Below are 23,433 nucleotides of genomic sequence, written 5' to 3'. Positions count from 1 at the left end.
GTGCAGAGTGTGCTGGGTTTGCAGTTACTGGCTGCTGCCAGGGATTAGAGGTAGGTTTTGAGTAGAGCCTCTACTCATGGGAGTCCCAGGGGCTTCGAGCCAAAAGGTAGCCAGGTCCTCCGGGGTTTGTGAGGTTGCTGGCCACAAGAGATGCCGGGTTGGAGCAGGAGCAGGTTCGATGGTCGACAGGCCGGTAGGGCTGGGGCCAAAGCAGTTGGTGTCTTCCTCTTCTTAGGAGCTGCAGGGCAGGTCTTCTTTCTTCTTGCTCTTCTTTGTATTTTGGAATCTGGAATCTGGGGAAGGAAGGTTCAGGGTGCCCCTAAATACTAGATTTAGGGGCGTTACAGGTAGGTGAAGGGCAGGGACCAATGGGTCCCTGTCCTGGGGTGGGTACACCCCCTATCCTGCCTCTCTCCTGTGGGAGGGGGGCAGTAGCCTAGTCCTGATAGGGTAGGGCTTCCCACCTTCAAGATGGCGAGAGCTCGGAGATGTGCTTCACCTCGCCTCCCCCACCTGAGGGGTGGGGTTGGCAGGCTGGCACATCCCCTGTCCTTATTTGGGGTTTCCGGCCAAAGCTTCCCGCCAGAGTGGGGGGTTGCAGTGGCCTGGGGAAGCTCAGAGAGGCGGCATGCCTTTGAAGCTTCCCCCTGCCCATCCTGGGGGAGGAGATTTAGCACCTCGCCCAGGATGTGCATTGTTGCAGGCCCAGGAGAGCAGGGGCTCTCCCACCCAGGGGTCCAGCAACATGTCTGCTGTGTGGCAGCCTAGGCAGCCTCAGAGCAGACGTGGATTGTAGGTTAGGTTTAAGGTGGGCATCTCTAAGATGCCCTCTGGGGTTATTGGTACATTAAATCCCATACTGGCATCAGTGTGGGTTTAATGTGCTGAGAAGTTTGATACCAAACTTCTCAGTCTTCAGTGTTGCCATTATGGGGCTGTGGAGTTCGTGTTTGACGAGCTCTCAGCACCAAGTACTCTTAAATGGCAGCACTGCACTTACAGATGCTCAGGAATGGACCTGGGTACCGTAGGGGCACAGGGCTCCTGCTCCTGTGCCCACACCGTTGGCATAAGGCACCCAGCTAGAGGGGTGGCTGATGTATGCCATGGCAGTGTAGGTGTTGGGCATGGCACACAGAGATGTGTGTCATGTCGACACACTCAGCCTGCAAAGGCATTGTGTGTGTGTGTGTAAGGGTACAGGACCTCTAAGGGTGGCACAATGAGTGCTGCAGCCCTTAGAGGCCTTCCCTGGTCACAAGGCCCTGGGTACCTAGGGTACCATTTACCAGGGGCTGACATGTGCCCAGGGTTTGCCAATTTGTCTTTTGTTTGTTTTAGGGAAGGAACATAGGCCCTGGGCACCTGATTAGCAGGAGTCCAGGGCACACTCAGTCAAAGTACATTCAGCAATTCAGCAAAAAGTGGGGGCATACCATGCAAGAAAGATGGCACTTTCTCACAATGGCCTATTGTACACTGGCTGCAGAGCCGGATCCCTTTGGTCTCGCGCCTGTACACTCGTTGCTAAGCTGGATCTCTTCGGTCCCTCTCCTGTACACTGGCTGCAGAGTTGGATCTCTTTGATCGCTTCTGTGTACACTGGTTGCAAAGCTGGATCTCTTTGGTCTCTCCCCGGTACACTGGCTGAAGCACCGGATCCCTTCTTCTGTCCCTGGTACACTGGCTACAGCTTTGGATCCCTTAGATCTCTCCCTTCTACACTGGCTGCAGAGCACGTCCCTTTGGTCTCTCCCCAGTACACTGGCTGCAGCATTGGATCCCTTTGGTCTCTCCCCAGTACACTGGGTGCAGCATTGGATCCCTTTGGTCTCTCCCCAGTACACTGGCTGCAGCATTAGATCCCTTTGGTCTCTCCCCAGTACACTGGCTGCAGCATTGGATCCCTTTGGTCTCTCCCCGGTACACTGGCTGCAGCATTGGATCCCTTTGGTCTCTCCCCGGTACACTGGCTGCAGCATTGGATCCCTTTGGTCTCTCCCCGGTACACTGGCTGCAGCATTGGATCCCTTTGGTCTCTCCCCGGTACACTGGCTGCAGCATTGGATCCCTTTGGTCTCTCCCCGGTACACTGGCTGCAACATTGGTTCCCTTCGGTCTCTCCCCAGTACACTGCAGCATTGGATCCCTTTGGCTGCAGCATTGGATCCCTTTGGTCTCTCCCCAGTACACTGGCTGCAGCATTGAATCCCTTTGGTCTCTCCCCGGTACACTGGCTGCAGCATTGGATCCCTTTGGTCTCTCCCGGTACACTGGCTGCAGCATTGGATCCCTTTGATCTCTCCCCTGTAAACTGGCTGCAGAGCCAGATATCTTTGGTCTCTCCACTATACACTGGCTCCAGAGCCGGATCCCTTTGGTCTGTCGCCAGTACACTGGCTGCAGCATCAGATCTCTTTGGTCTCTCCCCTGTACACTGGCTCCGGAGCATGGCCCTTTGGCCTTTCCACTGTACCGTAACTACAGAACACGGCCTCTTTATTCTACCCCTGTACACTGGCTGCAGAGGGGCTGGGCGCCCCTGTACTTACTCTCCAAAATATGGACCCTGTAACCTCTCCCCTGTATACTGCTTCAGCTCATGGCCTCTTTGGTCTCTTGCCCTTATCCTAGCTCCATAACACGGAAAAGAAAAGAGATCTCTATGGTCTTCTGCATGCACACTGGCTCTAGAGCATGGCCTTTGTAGTCTCTCCCTTGTACCGCGGCGGCAGAGGGCTTGGCCTCTCCAGTCCTTCTCTTTCCACAAGCCTCTCACAAAGGGCAGTATGCTTTGGAGGAAATGGGGTAACGTGAGAAGAATGAGTTTTTTCAAGTAGTGCAAAATATATGTCTCCCTATCTGGGTTCCTCCGTGGGAATGGCTGGTACCTACCTACCTGACCACCTCAGGCTCTCTGTGGTCAGCCCGTGTGACTCTCAGAAGGGCTCTTCCCGGGCATCAACGATGGGGCATGTTTTGTAGAGGAATGGTGGCAGGTCTTCTCTTTCCTGCCTCTCTGTGTATAGAAACACACATGCTTTCCCCTAACTGCCCTTCTTCATAGTTTGCTTTGTCGTCTTCCTTTTTCAAGCAAAATTTCTTTACGCTCCCCTCCCCGCACATGCACAACATTTTCACTTCTTTCTACGCCGATCTCCATTCCTCTTTATTTTCATCTTTAGATTTTTGTAGTCATTGTCTCTCAGTCAGTACATCTTCTGTCTTTCATCTCAGCACTCTCTTGCTTTCCCTCTAAAGTCCTCTCTCTGTCCTCCTTTTCTCCAAAACTTTCTTCTTGCTCCTTTCTGCCTGTCTGGTGTTCTCTCTCTCTCTCTCTCTCTCTCTCAAAAGAGAGAGAGAGAGAGAGAGAGAGAGAATGGGTACTCGCAAACATTTTCCCAAAGGGCCAAAAGTTTGGTCTGTGACGTGACTGAGGGCCGCATTGATGCCAGCAGGGTGACAGTCAAGCGGAAGAGTTTCAGGGACGGGGGAAGCAAGTTGTATGGTAGGTGTAGAGGAAGTGGAGCATATTCATCTAGTGCCTGAATTACACAATGTGAAACCAGAAAACCTGGGATTAAGCCCAGCTTTCTCACTTTACACACTTTCATTGTGGGATCCTAGGCAATTGTTTTATTTCACTGTCCCAGTTTTTTTCCATTATCACATATGAGGTCCTCGAAATACATGACTTCAGGATGTGCTCTGTACAAAACCTTCTCCTGTGTTTGATTTAATGAACTATAATGTTGTTCATGTATAATAGGAACCTAGGTCACCTAAAGAGTGCACATAACAACTGACGTGTCTCTTACTTCACTATTGGCATTGTTGTTAGGGTGGGGGGGGGGAAGATTGAATGTTTCCAAATTCATGTTTGAAAAATACTTCTCTATTCATTGATATAACCTGATGTACTATGGTGCAAAGGTTCTGCATGAGATTTTATCAAATTTTAACAATTTTGCTTTAAGATGTCTTTAAAAATGAAGGTGTTCATAAAGTTAAGTGGTGCAGGACAACCTAGTTACTTTCTTTCTTTAACTTCAATTAACCTTTAAATACATAGTTTGCCAGTTTATTTAACATCTTTTTAAAGGTTGTGTTGAGTCGAGTAAATAGCAGCCAAGTGCTGTTGTTCACGAGGTCTAGAAAACACTTCCTCCCCACTCTCGCAGTGCTGTTAGCCTGGCTATGCTGCAGTCTGAGCATCTCTCTCCATCACTGTCTTTAGGCCGAGCACCCTGGCATGCGGACATACTACTTTGGGGCTGACACCCAGGAGGACATGAACAGCTGGATTCGCGCCATGAACCAGTCCGCACTGGTTGTTGGGGAAAATAACAACAAGTAAGATCGACTGAAATCACATTTGCAAACGGGAGTTCCCTCTGTCTTGGATGTGGTTGTCTCATCATGTCCTCTGGGGAATTGGTACATTCCAAGGGAAGTGTGGGTGGTTAACAAAGACAAGCTAATGCTTGCAGGTATACAGGCTAGATGCTGTGCCAACAAATTTGCAAAAATGTGCAGAATGTAATATGCTGTTACGATTGTGAAGTGTGGGGAGGGGCCATAACTCGCGAGAGGTGGAGCCTAGAGTGAGCCATGATGCCCCTCACATCCTTCAACGGTGATAAGAAACAGCATATTACACTTTGCCTATCTGCATATATGGTTTATGCCATTGCATTTTTTTGTTTGTATATGTTTATTTAAAAATGCATATAACTAACACCTGAATGCAAAGGGCTTACATTTGTGCAGCAAAGTAAAATCACATTGAAGCGGCTTCCTGGCTATTAGAAGAGTTGTATTTGTGAGCAAAGCCATTGTTACATGCAGTCTGTCAGACAGTATGCAATGTTTTTATCATGTTGATTTTGATTTACTGTGCTATACAATTTTGATCTTTGCACTGTAGTAATGAGTGTGTGTTTATTAGCACAGTTCCTCTAGATAACGTGTTATTGTGTCATGCTTAGTGTTACGTGTGTGTGTGTGTATTTATAAATATCACTGCATGTCAGACTCCGGTACTGCGTTTATCCTATTTGAGTCCTCCCTGGCTTGGGAAGGTTCCATAGTGGAATTGTGTAGATGAACTGGCAGAGTCATTAGTTGGTATGGAACAATTCTACTACTAGTTTACTCTCTCTTACTATGCAAACAAAGTATTTTTATTTAGTTTTTATTTAATTTTATGTAGTTTTCATTAGGACTCTAGATATAGCTGCACACTTTGCAAATTAAGGGCGACAACACATTTCTTAGATAGTTCATTGGATTGCATGTGTGTTTCAGGGATCTGTGTGTTAGGCATTAAAACACATCTCATTAAAGTGCCAGGAGACAATTACATTGGGGTTGTTGCTATATGAATGATGAAAAATAATATTAGATTGTTTATTATCCTTCAACCACACCAAACTGTTCCTGCATCCTCTGGTAACACTGCCATGGAATGTATTCTCTACTTTCTCTGCCAGGATGGGACACCTCAATAACCACTCCAGCTCTGCTCCGGAAGGGTTCTATGCCAGCTATGAGGATTTCACACGCTCCACATTGGTCCAAAATGGGGAACACACCAAAAGTGCAGAATCATTAGAGATCGCCCACCTGTCTGACACACGGTCTCAGCAGAACAGCTCCAACGACAGCCTCCTGGGGCCAGACAGAGGAGGGGACAGTGAAGGCAAAGTTGGACCCTTCACTGGCCCGAGAGACCCCACCATCTCGTCCTCCAGCGAAGATGTAGACCAGTTCACGCCTTTATCCCAGCATGGTGGTGTACCCCCATCGACCCCAGTCTGTGGGGTGAAGAAAGTCGACTTCACCTATGACCTCCTCTCAGGAGGAAGTGACCGGCTGATCCAAAGGAAAGAGTCGATCTCGCAGGTGGAGGAGTGGGTGTCCCAGCAGAAGGAAAAACTCATGGTCAAGGAACACCATGTGTAAGTGTCTAAGAACATGTCTGTTTTGTCGTGTGAGTAATTATTCATAGTATTTCAGCACCCAACTAAAACTTTGAGAGGAAGGTAAAATTCTTCTCAGTTGCTAGGCATGGTCTGTGCCAGTGCTTTACACCTTGCTCTGTCTCAGCGGACTATATACCTATCAAATACAATACCATCTTGTCCTGCCTATGCACCTCCATCATAACAGTAAGTAGGGAAGGGGGCTAAATATGACATATGCAATACAATTCCCCAACTTAATATAATAACAGTCAAGTGCTAGGGTTTTTCCTATGCTAGTCACCAGGTATTTCAGCCAGGCTGCCCTCATGCCTGGGTTTTAAGGCTCCACTTAGAAGCTGCATACACATCCAAGTTGTCTCTGAAAGATCCATATTAGTGCTGCTGAAAGTTGGAAAGTGCACCAATGTGCTTACTTTTCATAGGGGTTGTAGACACTTGAAAAAATAAAATTAAAAAAATAAATTGTATATTTCTCTCACTTTACACCCCCCTCCCCCCCCCCCCCACTAGCTCACTCTATAAAATGCACATGGCACGTAGGGTTAGGAAAATAGGATTGATTATTTTTTTTTCATTAAATCCGTCCACTACTCCTCATTTCATTGGTAACCATATATTACGCATGCGTCTGTTGCTCTTTACGTCTCTCTCATTAGACAGAGGAGTGGGTTATATGAAATGTTATTATGATACATATTCTGCAAGCAAGGTTGGGGATAACTTTTCTACATATTTGGTCACAGAAAACATAATAACATTAGATCAAATTGCATGACTAAAAGCACATCATGTCACTTCTGATCGATGTCTTGTTCCAAACACACGCTATTCTTAAGTGTGAGACAAGTGCATAATTTCCCTGCTGCACCAATTCAGTGGAACCTTTCACTGAAATGCATTGTCTCATAGCGAATGCTCTTGTCAACTAAATCACTGCTTGGATCGCTTTAGGATAATTCATTTTGAGTCACTGCTGTAAAATTACATGAATCCCTTTATACCTATTGCAGAGATCTGAGAGTTGAAGGGCCCATAAAGTATTGTTAAGGGTTTTCGAATTAAGTAGCTTATTTGAGCAGAAAAATTACAATTCATGTAAGTGAGGCTCCATGAAAGTCTGTGCTGAGTCTCTCTTACAACTCGTGGGTCATCCAGTGCAAAGCTTGCGCTCTCTGCTTTGCTCTAGCACACGTTAAGGAACATTCAAAATAAACTCTTTTTCACTCCAGCAAGTAACAGCTTTAAGTTGCTTGTTACCAACGGCCTGCCTGTTTGTTCATTTGATGATGGTTTGATCATGCTCTGTGAGACGACCTATAGGCCTTCCCAGAAGAAGGCTTACATTGATTGACCCCTTTTCCGCCCTTAGTGTTTTGGTCAAAGCCTACCAGACAGCACAGCTGTCTGGTTGCCAAAAAACGTCTTGTGGGCATTCTGAAAGCTTCCCTGGGAATGCATCCCACCCAATGCTTACCAATGGCTTTGTGGTTTCTAACTTATATTTTCTGGCTTTCTATTTACTGACTTTATTTGTTTTAGGCTGTCCAGCATGTCTTTGTCCCTCCCGTGGAGCAAAACTTGTTAACCCTCAATCCATGTATTCTTCCATGAGTCTTTGCTTTCTGTAAACAGACCTTTAAATTTTGTTCTCATCTTGTCACATTTTCTGTGAGTTCAAAAACAGACTCTTTCTTCCAAAGGAGCTTGGTGTTCATTTTGTATTTCTCTGACTTCAAAGTGAGGTGATTTATGTGACAATCCTCCTGTGTCCTGGGAAAGAAAGGGTGTTTTTCTAGCACACAACAAAAATTTAAATATCTGTAAATGAACTGTGCAAATATTTCTGAATATATCAGAATTAGGAAAGTACAAACAAAGCACAATTTATTTTTAATTATGAAGTGTGGTGGAAACAAATATTTAAATACGATCAAAACAAATCAGTACACTAGGTGATTCCATTTCCACACATTATTGCTTGTCCATTTTATTGTTTTATCAGTAAAACAGTATGTGCAAATGTCATGGCCATTTCGATTGAAAATATGTTGTCTGTTATGGCAGTGCACTAATACACCATGCTTACTCCACTCTACGCCACTCCACTATATGACACTGTAATCTACGACCCTATACGACAAGGTACTCCACTTTACAACATAGCAATCCACTCCACGGCACTGTATTCCACCACACTCCATTCCACTCTATGCCATTTCACTCTAGGCAATTCTACTCCAATGCACTCCACTCTATACCACTTCACTCTAGGCGACTCTTCTCCACATTATGACAGTCCACTCCACACCACTCCACTCTACAACACCCCAATCTATGACACTCCACTCTACTACACACCACTCTATGACACTCTATGTCACTTTGCTCCACTCTGTGACACTCCATGCCACTCCACGTTATGCCACTCGACTCTATGATGCCTTACTCCACTCTACATCACTCCACTCTACGGCACGCCACTCTATGCCTCGCCAGTCCACCCTACTCCACGGTACAACACTTTACTCCACTCTATGCCACACCACTCTGACACTCTACGACACTATACAACACTCTACTCAACTCTATGCCACTCCATTCCACTCTATGGATCTACCCAACTCTATGCCACTCCACTCTACTACTCCATTCCACTCTACATCACTTTACAACACTCTACTCTAAGCCACTTTACTCCACTTTTTGCCACCCTACTCCACTTTACTCCATGCCGTGCCATTTCCACACTGCTCTACGCCACTGTACTCCACTCTTCACCACTCTACTCCACCCTTTGCCACTCTACTTCACTCTTCACCACTCCTCGTGACTCTTCACCACTCTACTCCTCGTCACTCCACTTTACAACACTCCACTCTATGCCACTCTCCTCTATGCCACTAACTATTAGCCATGCTGAACAGCAGCCATGATCGTGTACAACATGACTAAAACATCTTGGCAAAGCTAATATCTCTTGCATACTTGAGACCTATTGTATTTGCCAATGCTTTTATTTTTCTATCTCATATACCACATTTTGTTACAATGACTTTGACTGTATGACATAATTAGGGAGCTATTTTTTTCTTTAGCGATCAATTAGAATGTGTGGGTTTCCTTGCTTTTTCTTCTCTTGCTGCTTTCCACCTGAAATTCAGCCCCCTCATTGGGTGCTGCTTGTTGCCCCTCACAGCTTGTCCATTGCTTGCTTCACCACCCTGTTTGTTTTTGCTTTTTATTTATTCCCCTACCTCAAGCTCCTCTGTTGCTACCCTTCACACTGCCTGTTGAATCCATGCATTGACTTATTCCCTCCCTCATCCTATCACAGTCGTTAAAAAAATATATCAGTCCATCTGAGTGCACATGCATGGGGATGCAAGCATACGTACATCATCCTTCTTGGCCACCCTAGTGTCATGATGTGTACACACGGCATTGGCGTGCTCATCATCACACTCTTTCACATGTTTTTTTTCCCACTACTGCAGACCAACGGCTAAAAACATTGGCTAGCCATTTGGTCGAAAAGGTGTGGCCTATTGGCTTTGCCAAAGCTTTGGGTTCATTTGCTTTCAACATCCTGCTGGCTCTGCAGCACATAATCCTGGAGAAGAAACCCACTTGCTAATTGTGGGAACTAATTCTATCATGAAGTAACTTCGACAATTGTTCTTGTCTTTCCTAACACTGTGTGCTTTTTATACTTTCAGGTCCAGGACACCATCAGGGCAAGTTCCAAAGGCTTTTGAAAATCAACATGAGTCCTGCCCTTCTTCCCCTGTTGTATCTTCATTACCATCATCGCCGTTGATCAGCAGACCGGGAGCTATTGCACATGAACAGGAAAGCTACGAACCGAGCATGGTGGAAGGAGGCTGGGAGAGGAAAGAGAATGGACCAGGCTCCACCTGGCCAGAATCTCCCCATCCTTCGCACACATGGTTGCAGTCATCAGAGCCATTGGGCTTCACTTACTCCAACAGAGCAGCAGCTTCCCCTCCAGTAGAGAGATCAGGCCAAGCTGGGAAAACCTCCACCCGGGCCTCCAGGTCATACTCCCTCCCGCCAACTCCTTCGGATCTTTCCCGGCCCCGGGCTCCACTTGGGAGCAGTACTCCTGATGACAGTTCAGGTGGCAGCAGAGCTGGAGGCAGACCAGCTTATTACAAATCACACTCCACCAGCACTCACACACAAAGAGACTTCCCTGACATTCCAAGGTCTTATCACCAAGACCAGGGGGTGCCTGTGAAACCCCATACCTCCTCCTGCGAGGAGCTTAACATAATAGGGTCTTCTTCTCCAAGTAATAAGACCCTGACAAGGCCCCACACCCCTATGGGGAGAGTGGACATGCACCCTTTGGAAGACATGGCAGGAAGTCATGCACCTGTTTCGAGGCACGTGAACGAGAAAGTGCAAGAAGCCTATGCAACCAGTTCCAGGAATCGTGGGCAGCTGATGAGGTCCTCCTCCCGTCCCCAGACTCCTGCTGATCGCTATGATGTCCTGCCATCTGATGACGCCTACTGTACAGTTTCAATGGCACGGCCTGGACCAGGCCAGGCAGCCCGGTATCCCCGTAGGTCTCAGCAGCTAGGACATGAGGATGAGCGGCTCGGTGATGGATACAGTGTTATTATGGCCCCCCGGGGGCATGCACCTGGGGGCAGCAGGCTGCAGGTGAGAGAGAACATCCCAGTGGACAGAGTGTCCTCCATTCCTGTTGAAGAGCATTTAGTAGGCTTGTCACTAACCTCATTTCTTGTAAGACACTAGTCAAAGTCTTCAAGGGTAGCAGGAGAAGGGGCCCGAGGCCAGCTCTGAGACAGTGCAACATCTGTTTGCAAAACATTTGCTGCAAAACTGCATTATTGTAATAAACAAACTAATGCCAGGGAACTTTATTTAACATTGTAGGGTGAGCTGGAGATGTCCCTGTCTTTACTTAAATGGAATACTTCAATTCAATTCAATCAACTTTATTTGGTTGCCATGCAGCCATGAAAGTACAGGGTAAAACAATAAAACATATACAAACCAGAAACTCATCATAAAATTATTCATACATACTCAGTAGTAATGGTTATATACAACATAAAAAATAGCATCTATAATAGGGCCTACTTAAGGTGCTACGTGCTTGAAGGCACAAATATAGTATGTTATTCTGGGCTTTCGCCTTTACAAGTTAAAAGTAGCAGGCTTACAAGTTAGAACACAGCAGCTTAATCAAAGTGCATTGAGTGTCTAGAACGTACAGCTGCCCTTTAAAATTAGGCTCACATAAAAACATGTTTCATCATCATAAAGCTGTTTCAAATAAAGTAATGACTGAGTACAGTGCATCAAATTTCTGGACTTAATAAAAGGCATTAAGAACATTTCGGCATATTTCTGATAAAAAGCACAAAATAAAAGACTGTTTAGCATGTGCTAGAGGTCTTGATGTTCCATGGATAGCTTTTGTAAAAATATTTTGAAATGGAATACTTATAAACAAGGAAGATATATTTATATCTTAGAACATAAATGTTATAATGTATAAATGTATTGCTATTTATAAGCCAGTGTTCCTATGGCGTCGACGCGGGCCTTAGTCACGCCTCTACTTAAACAATCTAACCCTGACCCCCTAACATGGTCAAATTACAGGCCCATTTCACTTTTACCTAAACTAACCAACTTGTTTGAAAAATATGTCAATCAGCAACTTACATTCTAAGTCTAGTTTAATGGGATAATGCACCCATCGCAGTCGGGATTTAGAGCGAATTACAGTACTGAGTCAGCCCTCCTTGGTGTTATGGAATATCTCAGGTAGTACTGTGGCAGTGATTCTTTTCCATCTCAGTGCTGCATTCGATACTGTGAATTACTCCACTTTGCTTTGCAGGCTAGAAGGAATGGGTATACAGAGCACTAGCTTGCTGTGGCCTAGATCTTTCCTGTCCAGTCACACCTTTCAGGTGCATTCACATCAATACAGATCTAAACCACATCACCGAGCCTCGGGAGTGCCGCAGGGCTCTACCCTTAGTCCACTGCTGGTCAGCTTATATGTGAGGTCTCCACAGAGATTGTGGAATCCCATGGGCTTACCCTTTTCTCAAATGCCAATGACACTCAAATTGTGGTATCCTCATCCATCAAGGATTACCACAGTGCAGAAGCCCTCAATACTTGTCTTGCCCAAGTTTCAGCATGGATGCACATCAACTCGCTGAAGCTTAATGGGGACAAGGCAGAGTTTCTGCTGGTGGGAAATCATCCTCACCTTTGAGGTCCACACCTCTGGCCTTCGGAAGTGGGTCTGACCCCCTCTCCAGCTCAGGTAGTCAAAAGCCTGTAATTGTGGCTAGACGATAAGTTGACTAAGCATCACCAGATAAACAGGGTGGCGGCTACCTGCTTCGGTATTCTTAAATGGCTGAGGAAGATTTTAGCATGTTCACGTGTTTGGCTCAACATACAGTAATCCAGGCTCTGGTGATATGGACTGGACTACGGTAACTTGTTATATCGCTGTGTTGGAAAATCTCTCCTAAAATGGCTGCAAATGATCCAAAATGTGGCAGCTCGCTTCCTTCTTCGTCATCCCATGTTTATTTCATCAGCCAGTCTGCTACATACCTTACACTGGTTAACTATCGAGCGTCGAGTCCACCTAAGACCCTTTGCTACATGCACAAGTGCCTTGATAACACGGGGCGTGTGTATTTGAGACCGTTGGTGTCTGGGTACTATTCAAAATGTGCACTTCGATCTAGCCATCTGGATCTGGCAATGGTTCCTAGGATCAGGAAGTCTTGCCAGGACGGCCAGGCATTTGCATTTGTCTGCCCTAATCTATGGAATAAAATGCCACATTCGCTGAGAGCCTGTAAATCACTCACAGTTTTCGGAAGCAGTTAAAAACTTGGCTGTTTCGATCTTCCCTTTATTTCTGTAAGTCACAGGCTTAATGAAGAGGCTACCACTGGGAAACCTTTTAGGTAACCATGCGCTTTATAAGTTATAATAACATTTGTCCTTATAGTCCTGAAGGTGGAACTTCCTGCAAGTGAATTATAAGAAAGACGCATCAAGTGGATCCCTGCCAGGATTGGGCGTACTTTTGATAATGTGGGTTTCTTTGAGGCTGGGGTGTGTTCCGGTCAAGCCAGCAGTGGTTTCTTTGATAGAAAGATAGAATTCTCTCAGTCGAGATAGTGGTCTTCGCAGGCTCATGAGTGGTTTTGCAGACTAAGATAGTACTTCTACTTGGCTTGAATGGAACGTTCAAAAACGTGGGCAGGCTCATGGTGTGTTGTGTTGGGCTGCTAATGGGCTGGTATTTTGCAAGCAGGGGAGGACTTCTTAAGGGAAAGTTGATTTCTTTAAGAAAATCTAGGGCTGACCTGCATTCCAAGAATGGCAACTTGTGAAAACACATCATAGGCAACACAGGCTGGAGCAGTAACCTTGTGGGACCACAAGTGCCGCTTTCATGCTAGTATGGTGGTCACGATTCTGCCTGTGGTAGTTACATGGCAGACAGGAGCGCGTTCCTAATGCAATGTCTTGAGTTCCTGGGGTGGCTACTGGTCCTCTCTAGATGGGCTTTGGGTGGATAGAGGTGGGACCTTGGCATGGGAGTGGGGGGTGGCAGGCTTCTGGGGTGGATCCTAGGGAGACTTCTGATGAGTTGAGCGCTGGAGGTTTGCTAGGCTTGTATTGCTGATTTCCCAAATTTCCTGTTCATGAGGAAATCTGGGAAAGTCCACTCCAGACATCAAACTTTTTCAACCAGAAGTATCTTATTCTTTCATAAAAACAACAAAAGCATTGTGTTTTCACTTCTCTCGATCCCTGAAGATGATTGCTGATGGTGAACACAACAGTTTAGAAATTGTAGTGATTTTTTTTAAATTAGTCACAAAGACACAACTGCAAATTTCTTAACTCCAGAGTCTTTATGTTAACACCCACTACCAAGGACGTTGTGATCTCCATCTGAGCTTTCATTTGCCATCTAATGCACTATGTGATTTGTAGTTGGATTTCATTTCATTTGAACCTTTCGAACTACAGTACAAGATTACATTGTCTTGTTAGATGAACGCAATTGACTTGCATTGCAGGGACCCAGAAACATGGGTAGCAGAGCTTTCACTGTTTGAAAAATTAACAATGACAAAGCCAATAGGTCTGGCGTTGGCTGCCAGCCTTTTTGCTTTGTGAATGAATATTTTATTTAGTCACGGTTTTTGTAACACTTTACTGTTGGGGGAGGGGGACTGCTAGCATAAAAAATAGGCTAAAAGCACACACAAAAATTTAGTCTCCAAAAACACTTGTTGCTATAGTAGTCCCTGGCATTGAAGGGAACTAGTTGAATGCTGTCACTCACAGTGAAGTTAGTCAATGGCTGAGCTGGCTGACCCAGCATGTGCACGCTAGCTGACTTAGTAGAAAAATGTGAATGAAACTAAACGAATCCAGTGGATGAAAGAGGACAGGATGAAAGCCTCCATAAATAAGTATATAATGTGTACAATTTTAGTAAAATTAAAAGATTTTGGCTAAGCCCAGATCTAAAAATGAAGAACCTTTGAGTTGTTCCACTGATATATACAATAGAAGTAGCAGCTCAGGAATACAGATATAGAAGAGATATAAACCTATTCATGTACAAGCGTTGATAAAAAAGAAGGGCTTCAAGAGTGAAACTTGAGGCAGAGGCCCAGGAACAACGTAACAAAGTTCTCCAAAGAAAGAGTGGTCAATGCACTGGAATCAACTTCTTCAAGGTGTGGTGTAGAAACATCATCTGACTCATGCAAACAGCTCAGAGACAAACAGAGGGGAGTAATCATAGTCTTAGAGAGCAGACTGTACTAGACATTCTGTCCAGATCCTCCAGCTGGTCAATGGACAGCCTACGTGAGCCAGGAGGGCCCTATCTGTCGACTGCCCCCCGTTGTTTCTCTCCTTATTGTGTTGGAGCTTCCTTGCTCCCTCTGGAGAGAATATTGCAAAGTGTGCTCCGGTGTTTTAGTGATTGTAGTCAACTTGCATAGCTGTTGGTGACCCCATGCCATCTGTGACAGTCCTGTTATTTTTAGCCTTTCATTTTGGAACTTGTAGATTCTATTTTACCATCATTTTGGGCTTATAAACACCACCCTCTAAGGTGTTCTTGGCTGGAGAACTATGACTAGCTAAAGTTTCATACTTGACATGAGTCTGCTTGGTGGCTCTACAACCATTCTCTTAAGGGTGTGAAGATTGTCCAAATATACTGACAAAAAAAAACTGGACTTTCTCTTCCATCTGTTAGGGATTCTTCAAAAGTCACATCAATTTATTAACTGCATGTCCGTTACTCGTGGCTTGATTTGCAAATCCTGTATGTGCTGAAATAAAGCGTCCAAAAATAGTTTGGGGGAATCTTTTGACCGTGCATACTTTCAATGTGTTAATAATCTTTTTGTTTGGGCTGCAGTACTCCGACCGCACTTTCATGGCATCACCTCACAGCACTCCTCGAACCCTCAGCAACACGCCACGGCTCCTCTCCAAAATGGTGAGTCCAGTCCTGGGACGGGTTGCAGTGGTAAAGGGGCGGTTCAAAAATAAGCTGCACTTTTGCTACTCAGTGTTATGAATGGGCACTGTCGAAGACACTGGTTCCAATTCCCACAGGTAAATTAACCAGCTCATCATTCTGATTTGGTAAAAGGAATACCCATTGAGATAGGAAAAGAAAACACCTGTTACCAGTGTCTAAAGCCAATTAATTTGCGAGTGTTTTACAAATTCTCTTCATCTAGCAGGAGTGAATGTTACAAAGTTTATCACTGGCATGTTTTAAATTTGATGGAATTTCTTGAACATCTCCTACAAGAGATTGGTTCATCTTTTTTGTGATTTTGCGTAGAAAACTGTATGCATGTCACTTCCGGGGTAGAACACTTCATTTTATAGATCCTTTATAGATGACTCTAGGGAAATTTCTTATAACGAATGAGGATCTGGAATTGCACTGTAATCAGCCAGTGGCCGAGATACACAAAGTGGTATATAGCAGGTCCTTCTCCTTTATTTAATAAACAATAGACATTAAGGTAGCCTTCCACATCCTGAATTGTGTTTATTACTTCAATAAAGCATGCGTTTGGTAACAAGCCATGTTGGCGTCAAGTTATTGACTTGAGAAGGCCTATGGCTTGGCCAGCTCCACCAGGATTCACACCTGTGACCTGCAGGCTATGCATAGATCTCTGCAGCAGCAACATTAACCTGCTGGACTATTCTGCTAGCTTTATGGTGAGGCTTCTCCTGTGTACTTCCAGCCTGACTACCTAGTTCTTATCTCTTCCTTTGCTACAGGTTTCCCACCCACCACCAACCTCTCCTGGATATTCCCAACTTCCCCCGCTACCTCCATTCTCCAGTCGCTCCGCCTCACATGTGATGCCTGGGAAGAGAATATCGTTGGCTGTGCCGGTAGGTGGTGAACTGATTCAGGAGTAATAACAGAAAAGGTTTCTACCCATTTATAAATCCCCTCATTTTTCTGGTGAGATGCCTTCAATGATGTTGGCTTACTTGATCGGGAATACGATGTGGGCAAAGACACATGCTTGCCTTGGGCGATACGCAGTTGAGTTGGCCTGTGCTTATGAAATGCTGATAGAGAGACAGGGTGAGTAATTGACAGCAGATGCAACTAATTCAGCCCTGTTGGGCTTCTGAAAGTCCTTGACCTGACTGGAAATCTCCTTGTAAACTAGTCTACCAGATGTAAGGGTCTTTCCTGCTCTTCAAGTCACTCTTTGCTGTGCATTAATACTACCTGTTAAAGCACCTTGTTCATTTCTATGGCACCAAACGCACCTAAAACCTCAAGAGACGTCCTCTGAATGCATAAGTGACAAGAATACAAATCAATTTTTCTTGAGGGATAGTGGGTGCTAGTAAACCTTTCAAAAGTTAGGAATGTGGTCAATTTTGGGCAAGTCAAATTGAGGGGGCTGCTGAACAAAAGAGAGCATCAAATTAATGAGCTAAGTCGGTCTCCATGCTGTTTTGGTACAATGTTACTTTGTAAAGGTCAACAAAAAATCCCTGCACTGACCATGGCCTTTCATCTGAGGAGCTGATGCCTGGATTGACCACATTTTCTATTTTCCAGTCAACCTCTCCTGCACCTTTTTTGGTTCCATACATTCCCTTTTCTGTAAACACATCCTCTTGGTGGATTTGGCAAAACCTGGGTAAACTAGTGCAACCTATCTTGTAACTCTTCGAAATTCTAATTTATCAAATCAATATACATGATTCAAAATATGTCCCCTTCACTCTGATTGGCTGCGACTCGAAGATGCCAGACAGAGGTGAGAGGGTCATGGATAGCAGTCTGAGCATTGGGCAGACTTTCTCTAGATTTCGAAGAGTGCACATTGCAGCAGACTATGACCAGTTAGTTCAAAGACATCTTAATTATTAATTATTAAAGTAAGTTAAAAGGAATAGTTCCTCCTCTGTAGAGTTCTATGGATGGAGAACATTTAGCATCCCATCGTGGACCTTTCTCTTAAAAAAAATAAACCGACTCAGGCTGGTCATGCCCAATAGGACAAATGTAGAAGGCAGTCAAAAGGACATGATCAAAGAAAGCACCCCAATACCATGGCTAAAAGTGTGGACATAGGTTCATCAGAGCCCCATGGCCTCGGTCTTGTTTTCCCCCACCAGGAGGACAAGTAAAGATGTCTCAGCCACTAGCTGAGGGGTCAGAGGCCACCATGCACACAGAGCTCCCTCCATCTACCTTGAGGATCATCCCACCATCTCCTTCTTTTGCAGGTTGCTACAGCACTTCATGGGAGCAAGCAGCAGGCCTCATACTGCACAGAGGGCCATACATAAAAGAGGAGACAAACTGATATGTTGAACACATAGACACACATTACCTTACGTAAAAGTATAGGGTACCTTAAAAGCCCCCCTCATCCTTTTCTCAAGTCAAAGCAAGATAAGAAAGAGAGAGCGAATGAGAAAAAAAAATTACTAGTTGCCAAAATATTTGCAAGGTCATGAAGTGGAGAGATAGTGAAAGGCATGGTGCTTTGCAAAAACGCCGGCTTTGACTTCTAATTGTTATTTCATGTTTTCATGTTTTCATTTTCCAGCCCCACAGTTCTGGAATGTACCGGGAAAGGATGCCACGCCCCGTCCGGATGGCGGAGAATGACATTGATGTAAGCCTTCTTCCCTAAGTCTATTCCACACCGATAGATAAAGGACCCCTGAATTTGCAGTAGTTCCTTCATTGGCTCCTGAAATGCATTCCATCACCAACATCGAATTTAAAACACTTTGGTGTACTGTCTGGTGGGATATATCCCATTTTCATATTCATAAGTAATGCATCTAGCCCAATTCACCGCTCCTTAAATGCCACCATCTTCTTGGGCCAAGGGTGCTTCGTGTCGCATAGATGAGTGTTCATAGAGGGCAATCCGTTCTTGCAGTGAGTGAAGGAAATGTTCATCGAAACTAGAGATGTGGGAAACAGGAAGTTTCTTTCCCCCTTACAAGTTTTCGTTAAAACTTGGACAGGTTCGAAAGGTTCCCCAGTAATAAAAAAGAATAGGTAAGGAAACCTCTTGCAAAAAAATGTTGTGTGGGAAAAACTTAACTTAGCTCTGCAAAGTTTGCCAACTCAGGGCTAAGTTTAAACACTGCATGCTCACGTTCAGAGTCCTTTCCCATTGTTCAAGTGTTAGAAAAAGAGACCTGGTAGAGATTTGCAGGTTATGCTCTGACTGACACCTCCACAGCAGGCTCATCTTGTACAAAGGGAGGAAACCCAAAACGAAGAAGGCCAATGCTGATTGTGGCACAGCTGATGGATCAGATTTGTTATATCTGTGGCCTGCACTCTGCTGTAGAAGGAACTCCTGGGTAGGGGGAGTAGTCTGAATTCCACTGGGCTCTGCAGTGCCAGGAGATGTGAGGCCCTGTAATTGGCAGATCTTTTAAGCAGAAGAACACAGATTGTAGGAGCCTGGAGAACATAGGCTATTTGAGGAGCCTGGGGCATGTCACATAGATAAGTTGAGCAGCTGGGGTACATGGGTAAAGAAGGAGGGTGAACATATAGTGAGTATGAGGTACCTGGGCTTCTGGTCAGCCAACATGATAAAACATAGACATATTGTGTGAGGAGTTTCAGTCCCTTGCCTGCATTGTGAAGTTCTTTCCGCACCTTAACTTTGTGGGTGGCCTGGGACTGATGGACATACAGCATGTAGGAAATTGTGCACACGGGCAGGGTGAAGCGTATAGGCACATGGACCCTACAATATGAGCAGCTTGGTGAAAATGGAAAGTGTGAGGAATATGCAGCACCTAGACAGACAATCGAACCTAATATGGGGAACATGGACACTTTTTGGGATGCTTGGGTCCATAGTCGTACAGTGTGAGGAGGTAGCCATTTTAAGGGGTATCCAGTTCACCAGAGACGTTTTAAGGCTTGGGCAAAGTGGACAATTGTCCACGGCCCCCACCTTTTTAGGGGCCCCTTAAGAAACGCAATTTTCTCTCTCTGACTCTACTCTGTTCAATCTATATCTGAACACCTCGCTTTCTCTCTGCCTACCTCAATCTCTTTCTCTGTTTCTCTTTGTCCAATGGCATGTTAAGGATTTTGGGTCCCCCAGAAACACATATTTCAGCTGTTTGTATGTGAGGCCAGTTTATGAGAGTTGCTTGCCATCTTGGGACAGACTATGGCGAGATTGGTATTCATGGACAAAACAGTGTGGAACTAGGGTCTCATTGATAGACAATGTGAAGAACTTAGGACACATGGAGAGACCAAGATGAGATTGGTATCCACAGATACAATAGTATGAGTAGATAGGGTCTTGTGGAAAGAAAATATGAAGAACTTACAATGCTTGGAAAGACGGAGAGGGGCTTTGTATACATGGATATAACAATGTGAGGAGCTAGGGTATCGTTTATCGGAATATCTGAAGAACTTTGGGACACATAGACAGACTCAGAGAAGCTTGATATATACTGATATAACGGTGTGAAGAGCTAGTTTTCATGGATCAACATTGTGAAGACCTTGGGCAGGGTGAGGGGAGCTTGGTTTACACAGATATAACAGTTTGAGGAGCTTTGGTCTCATGGATAGGGCACAAAGACCGACTGTTGGGAGCTTTGGGCACGTGGGCAAAGAGTGTGGTGAAATCGGGCAGCTGGAGATTGTGGGGCCTATTCACAAAGGTAAATTTGGACATGAGTAAATCAACACATGTGAATTTACTTTTACACTTTATAGTAAATGTACTACTTTTGGCTATTCACCATTTCTGAGTGTAAATTTAATACAACATTTAGACTTACATGTCTCCTCTTCCTAAAACAGGACGGTGTAGCAAAATATATGAGTGTAAAGTTATAACGGCTAAAAGGAACTCTGGAGTAAGTGCAGCACCACACATGGCCAATCACTGGTACTGCAACACCCTCACATATAAAATAATAGTCGAAGCAACTTACATTAGAACCCAATAGTAAATAATATTAAACTAACTTAATTTTCTTCAACTTCTTAAATATCTCTATATGTATACATTTAATTGAATGGTAAAAAGTATAGATAAATAAAAATTATTTTATGGTAAAATATTTTGATAACTTTTTTTAATTCAAAAGTTAATGTACCACTTTATGTACTACATAATGCAGTTTGTCAACCGATCCCTGTGTGAGGATTTTCCACTGTATAGAATTCTTTAGTGTCCGATGCTTTGTAATCTCACTATTTCCTAGCTATGAAACCACAACTCCCTAGACCATTCAGCTTCCAGTGTACACCACATTTCTACAGTATATAGGGTGATATTTGTTTCACTAGTACCCTCTCACCATTTACAGCATAGTGACTGGTGGAAATTTTTTGTAATTAATCATTCAGGAATCCAAATTCAAAAAGATCTACTGTAAAGAGATTTGAAATGTGGCATTATGTTCCCATCATCGTGATAAAAGGACATGTCCTGTTTCCAACAAATTGCAATGAGACCTTGCATCCTGGACCTGGCTACAACAAACTTTGCGTACATACAAGAGATGGGCTTCATAGCTCTTTAAAACAGTCCAGTCTGCAGCTGGCCCTGCTGCTCCTTGGTGCTGTAGATTTATTTGCATTCACCTATGTCCAAGGAATTTGTTATGCACATGTGTTCTGAATAGAACAACATCACAGGTGGGCAGTAGAGCATATCCTTCAGCAGATTTTTGGTTGCGATTATTTTTTAATCCTTAGGGCCACGCAAAATGCCAGCGTGGGATCTGTGCACTAACATTTGCAGCTGCATGTCTTTTGTTCTGGTGGTCGGGTGGCTGGTAGGATTGAGGGACGTCCTCTCAGAGTTATAAGACACCCTGACTTTAAGCATTCTTTCAAACATGAACATAAAATTGTATGTCTTTTTCTACTTTTCAAGTTTTTGTGACTTTCTTTACCGTTCTTCTCTTGTCATTTCTCTTCGTCAATCATCAGCTCAACTAATTGTCTCTCAGAGGCCTTTGAATTGACTAATCCTAAATCTACCAGCCTAACTGATCTGATATCCAGTCTCCCAATATTATTTTCCCACCATCATACCTGATCATACATATTTTCATTCAACTATTCAACCACTGATTAGCTCCAGGTGTTCGGAAACTGAATCCCCCATTCACATACACTGCCTCCATTAAGTTTACCAAGGAGGATTATTGGGTTGAGGAAGCAAAAAGTCTTCAATGAACTCCCGGTCACCTAGGAGTGACTGGTTTACGTCTCTTTATCCTCCATTACTCCACTGACCTGTGCCTAGATTCAAACCATTTTGCAAACTGTGCTGTGCATTTGTAAACACTAATTCAACTATTCATTCACTCCACTATTCAACCATTCAATTACCCGATAACCTCTTTACCTAACCACCCATCCTTCCAAACATCAATTTATCCAAAATCACATTTACCCTTTTGCCCATTATCTGCATTTCACGATACCAACTTATTATTCACTGAACTACCTAGTCACCAATGCACATCTATCTATCTAACCTACTCTGCAGTCAACTCAATTGTCTACTCATTAACTAACCATTCACCAAAATATCATTGAACAACTGGTCCTAACACATTCCCATTCATACAGCCATCCTTTCTTTCAACCTTTACTAACTACCCATCCTCTCAAAGATTCATTACCTAGCCCCTTTCTCAATCCCCTTTTAGTCACACAACCTTCAATTCAGTTGTCCTTTTATTCATCTTTTATTCACTCAGCCACCCATTCAGTTAATTATCTGTTAATTATTAGTCGATTTGTACAGCTGCCTTTTACATATCTATTCAACAGTTCCCAACAGTTTCCACGAGCCAATTCAACCACCTGCTCTTTCAACCAGCCACAAAAAAAACAGCTGATCATTACCCACCAACCATTTGCTCAAGTGAGTGCTCCAAGCCACTTTTCTCCCGAACTGGCCATTTCAAAAAATACATTTACACACCACCATTTATCCAACTTGTGTTAAACCAGCATCCTCGTGTACCCACAGTCAAATAGCCATCTTTTCTCCTAACCCTCCATCCACTCAACCCACAATTCTCCTAACCTTCCATTTGCCTACTCAATAAGTAAGCTAACCTAAATTCGCCGAATCCCAGCTAACACAGCTTTATGTTGTTCCCATTTTGTTCCCCATATTTCTATGTTTTTCATTTCCCTTCTCACTTCAGTTGTTCCTCTCTCTGCAGATTCTTTTGACCAAACTGTGTGGTCAGGACAAGCTCCTGCACAGTCTAGAAGAGGAATCTGCTCGGCTCAGAACGGATAAGGTAACCTACTTGTCATTACCTACAATGTCTTGTTGTAGCTCAGTAACTCTGGCATCAATCTACACAATAGACCTCAGTGACCTGCCGTTTATCCTCTTGATGTCTTTAATAGTAGCCTTCTGTTTTTGTCAGAGCAGTATTTTTCCACTCCCATTTTTTTGCAATAGACTACCCCAGATCCAGGAGGGATTCAGAACAGTGCAAGGATGTTCAGGGTTTGCTGGCAAAATAGTGCTCTTCGTTCATTAAGAAAAGGTTGTTCCCTGGCTTTTACTTGTTGTTGGACACCGCCTTGTATTAGTGCCCTATGGCTGTTGCCCTAGTTTGACTTATGAGAATGGGGACCATGCAGTTTAGTGGTCCAGTTAACATCATTATCCCCAAGATACTTCTCCTCTGAATCTATAGTTGTATCTTTGCAGGGGCAATAGCATTTTCAAACGATTTATCATGTAACTTACTCATGCATGTGTAGAAGTGTGCTGCCAGACACTGATTCCAAAAGTGGTTGTTGAGGAACAGCCGTCTTTAC

General features: G+C 44.3%; 1 protein-coding gene across 2 annotated transcripts in view; it reads left to right on the top strand.

The window, feature by feature from the left end:
* LOC146809599 (uncharacterized) overlaps positions 1-23,433 on the top strand; it is a 253,425-nt gene that overhangs the window by 163,577 nt on the left and 66,415 nt on the right. For both annotated transcript variants that reach the window (XM_085616439.1, XM_085616438.1), the window contains exons 6-12: positions 4,238-4,353; positions 5,493-5,960; positions 9,704-10,676; positions 15,481-15,561; positions 16,368-16,484; positions 18,173-18,241; positions 22,821-22,901. In XM_085616439.1, coding sequence (XP_085472565.1) covers positions 4,238-4,353; positions 5,493-5,960; positions 9,704-10,676; positions 15,481-15,561; positions 16,368-16,484; positions 18,173-18,241; positions 22,821-22,901 — 1,905 coding nt within the window. The remainder of the gene's footprint in view (positions 1-4,237; positions 4,354-5,492; positions 5,961-9,703; positions 10,677-15,480; positions 15,562-16,367; positions 16,485-18,172; positions 18,242-22,820; positions 22,902-23,433) is intronic.

Source organism: Triturus cristatus, chromosome 7 (assembly GCF_964204655.1).
Source record: "Triturus cristatus chromosome 7, aTriCri1.1, whole genome shotgun sequence".
Classification (NCBI taxonomy): Eukaryota; Metazoa; Chordata; class Amphibia; order Caudata; family Salamandridae; genus Triturus; species Triturus cristatus.
The sequence above is the reverse complement of the archived record's forward strand: the minus strand, read 5'-3'. Positions and strand labels throughout refer to the sequence as shown.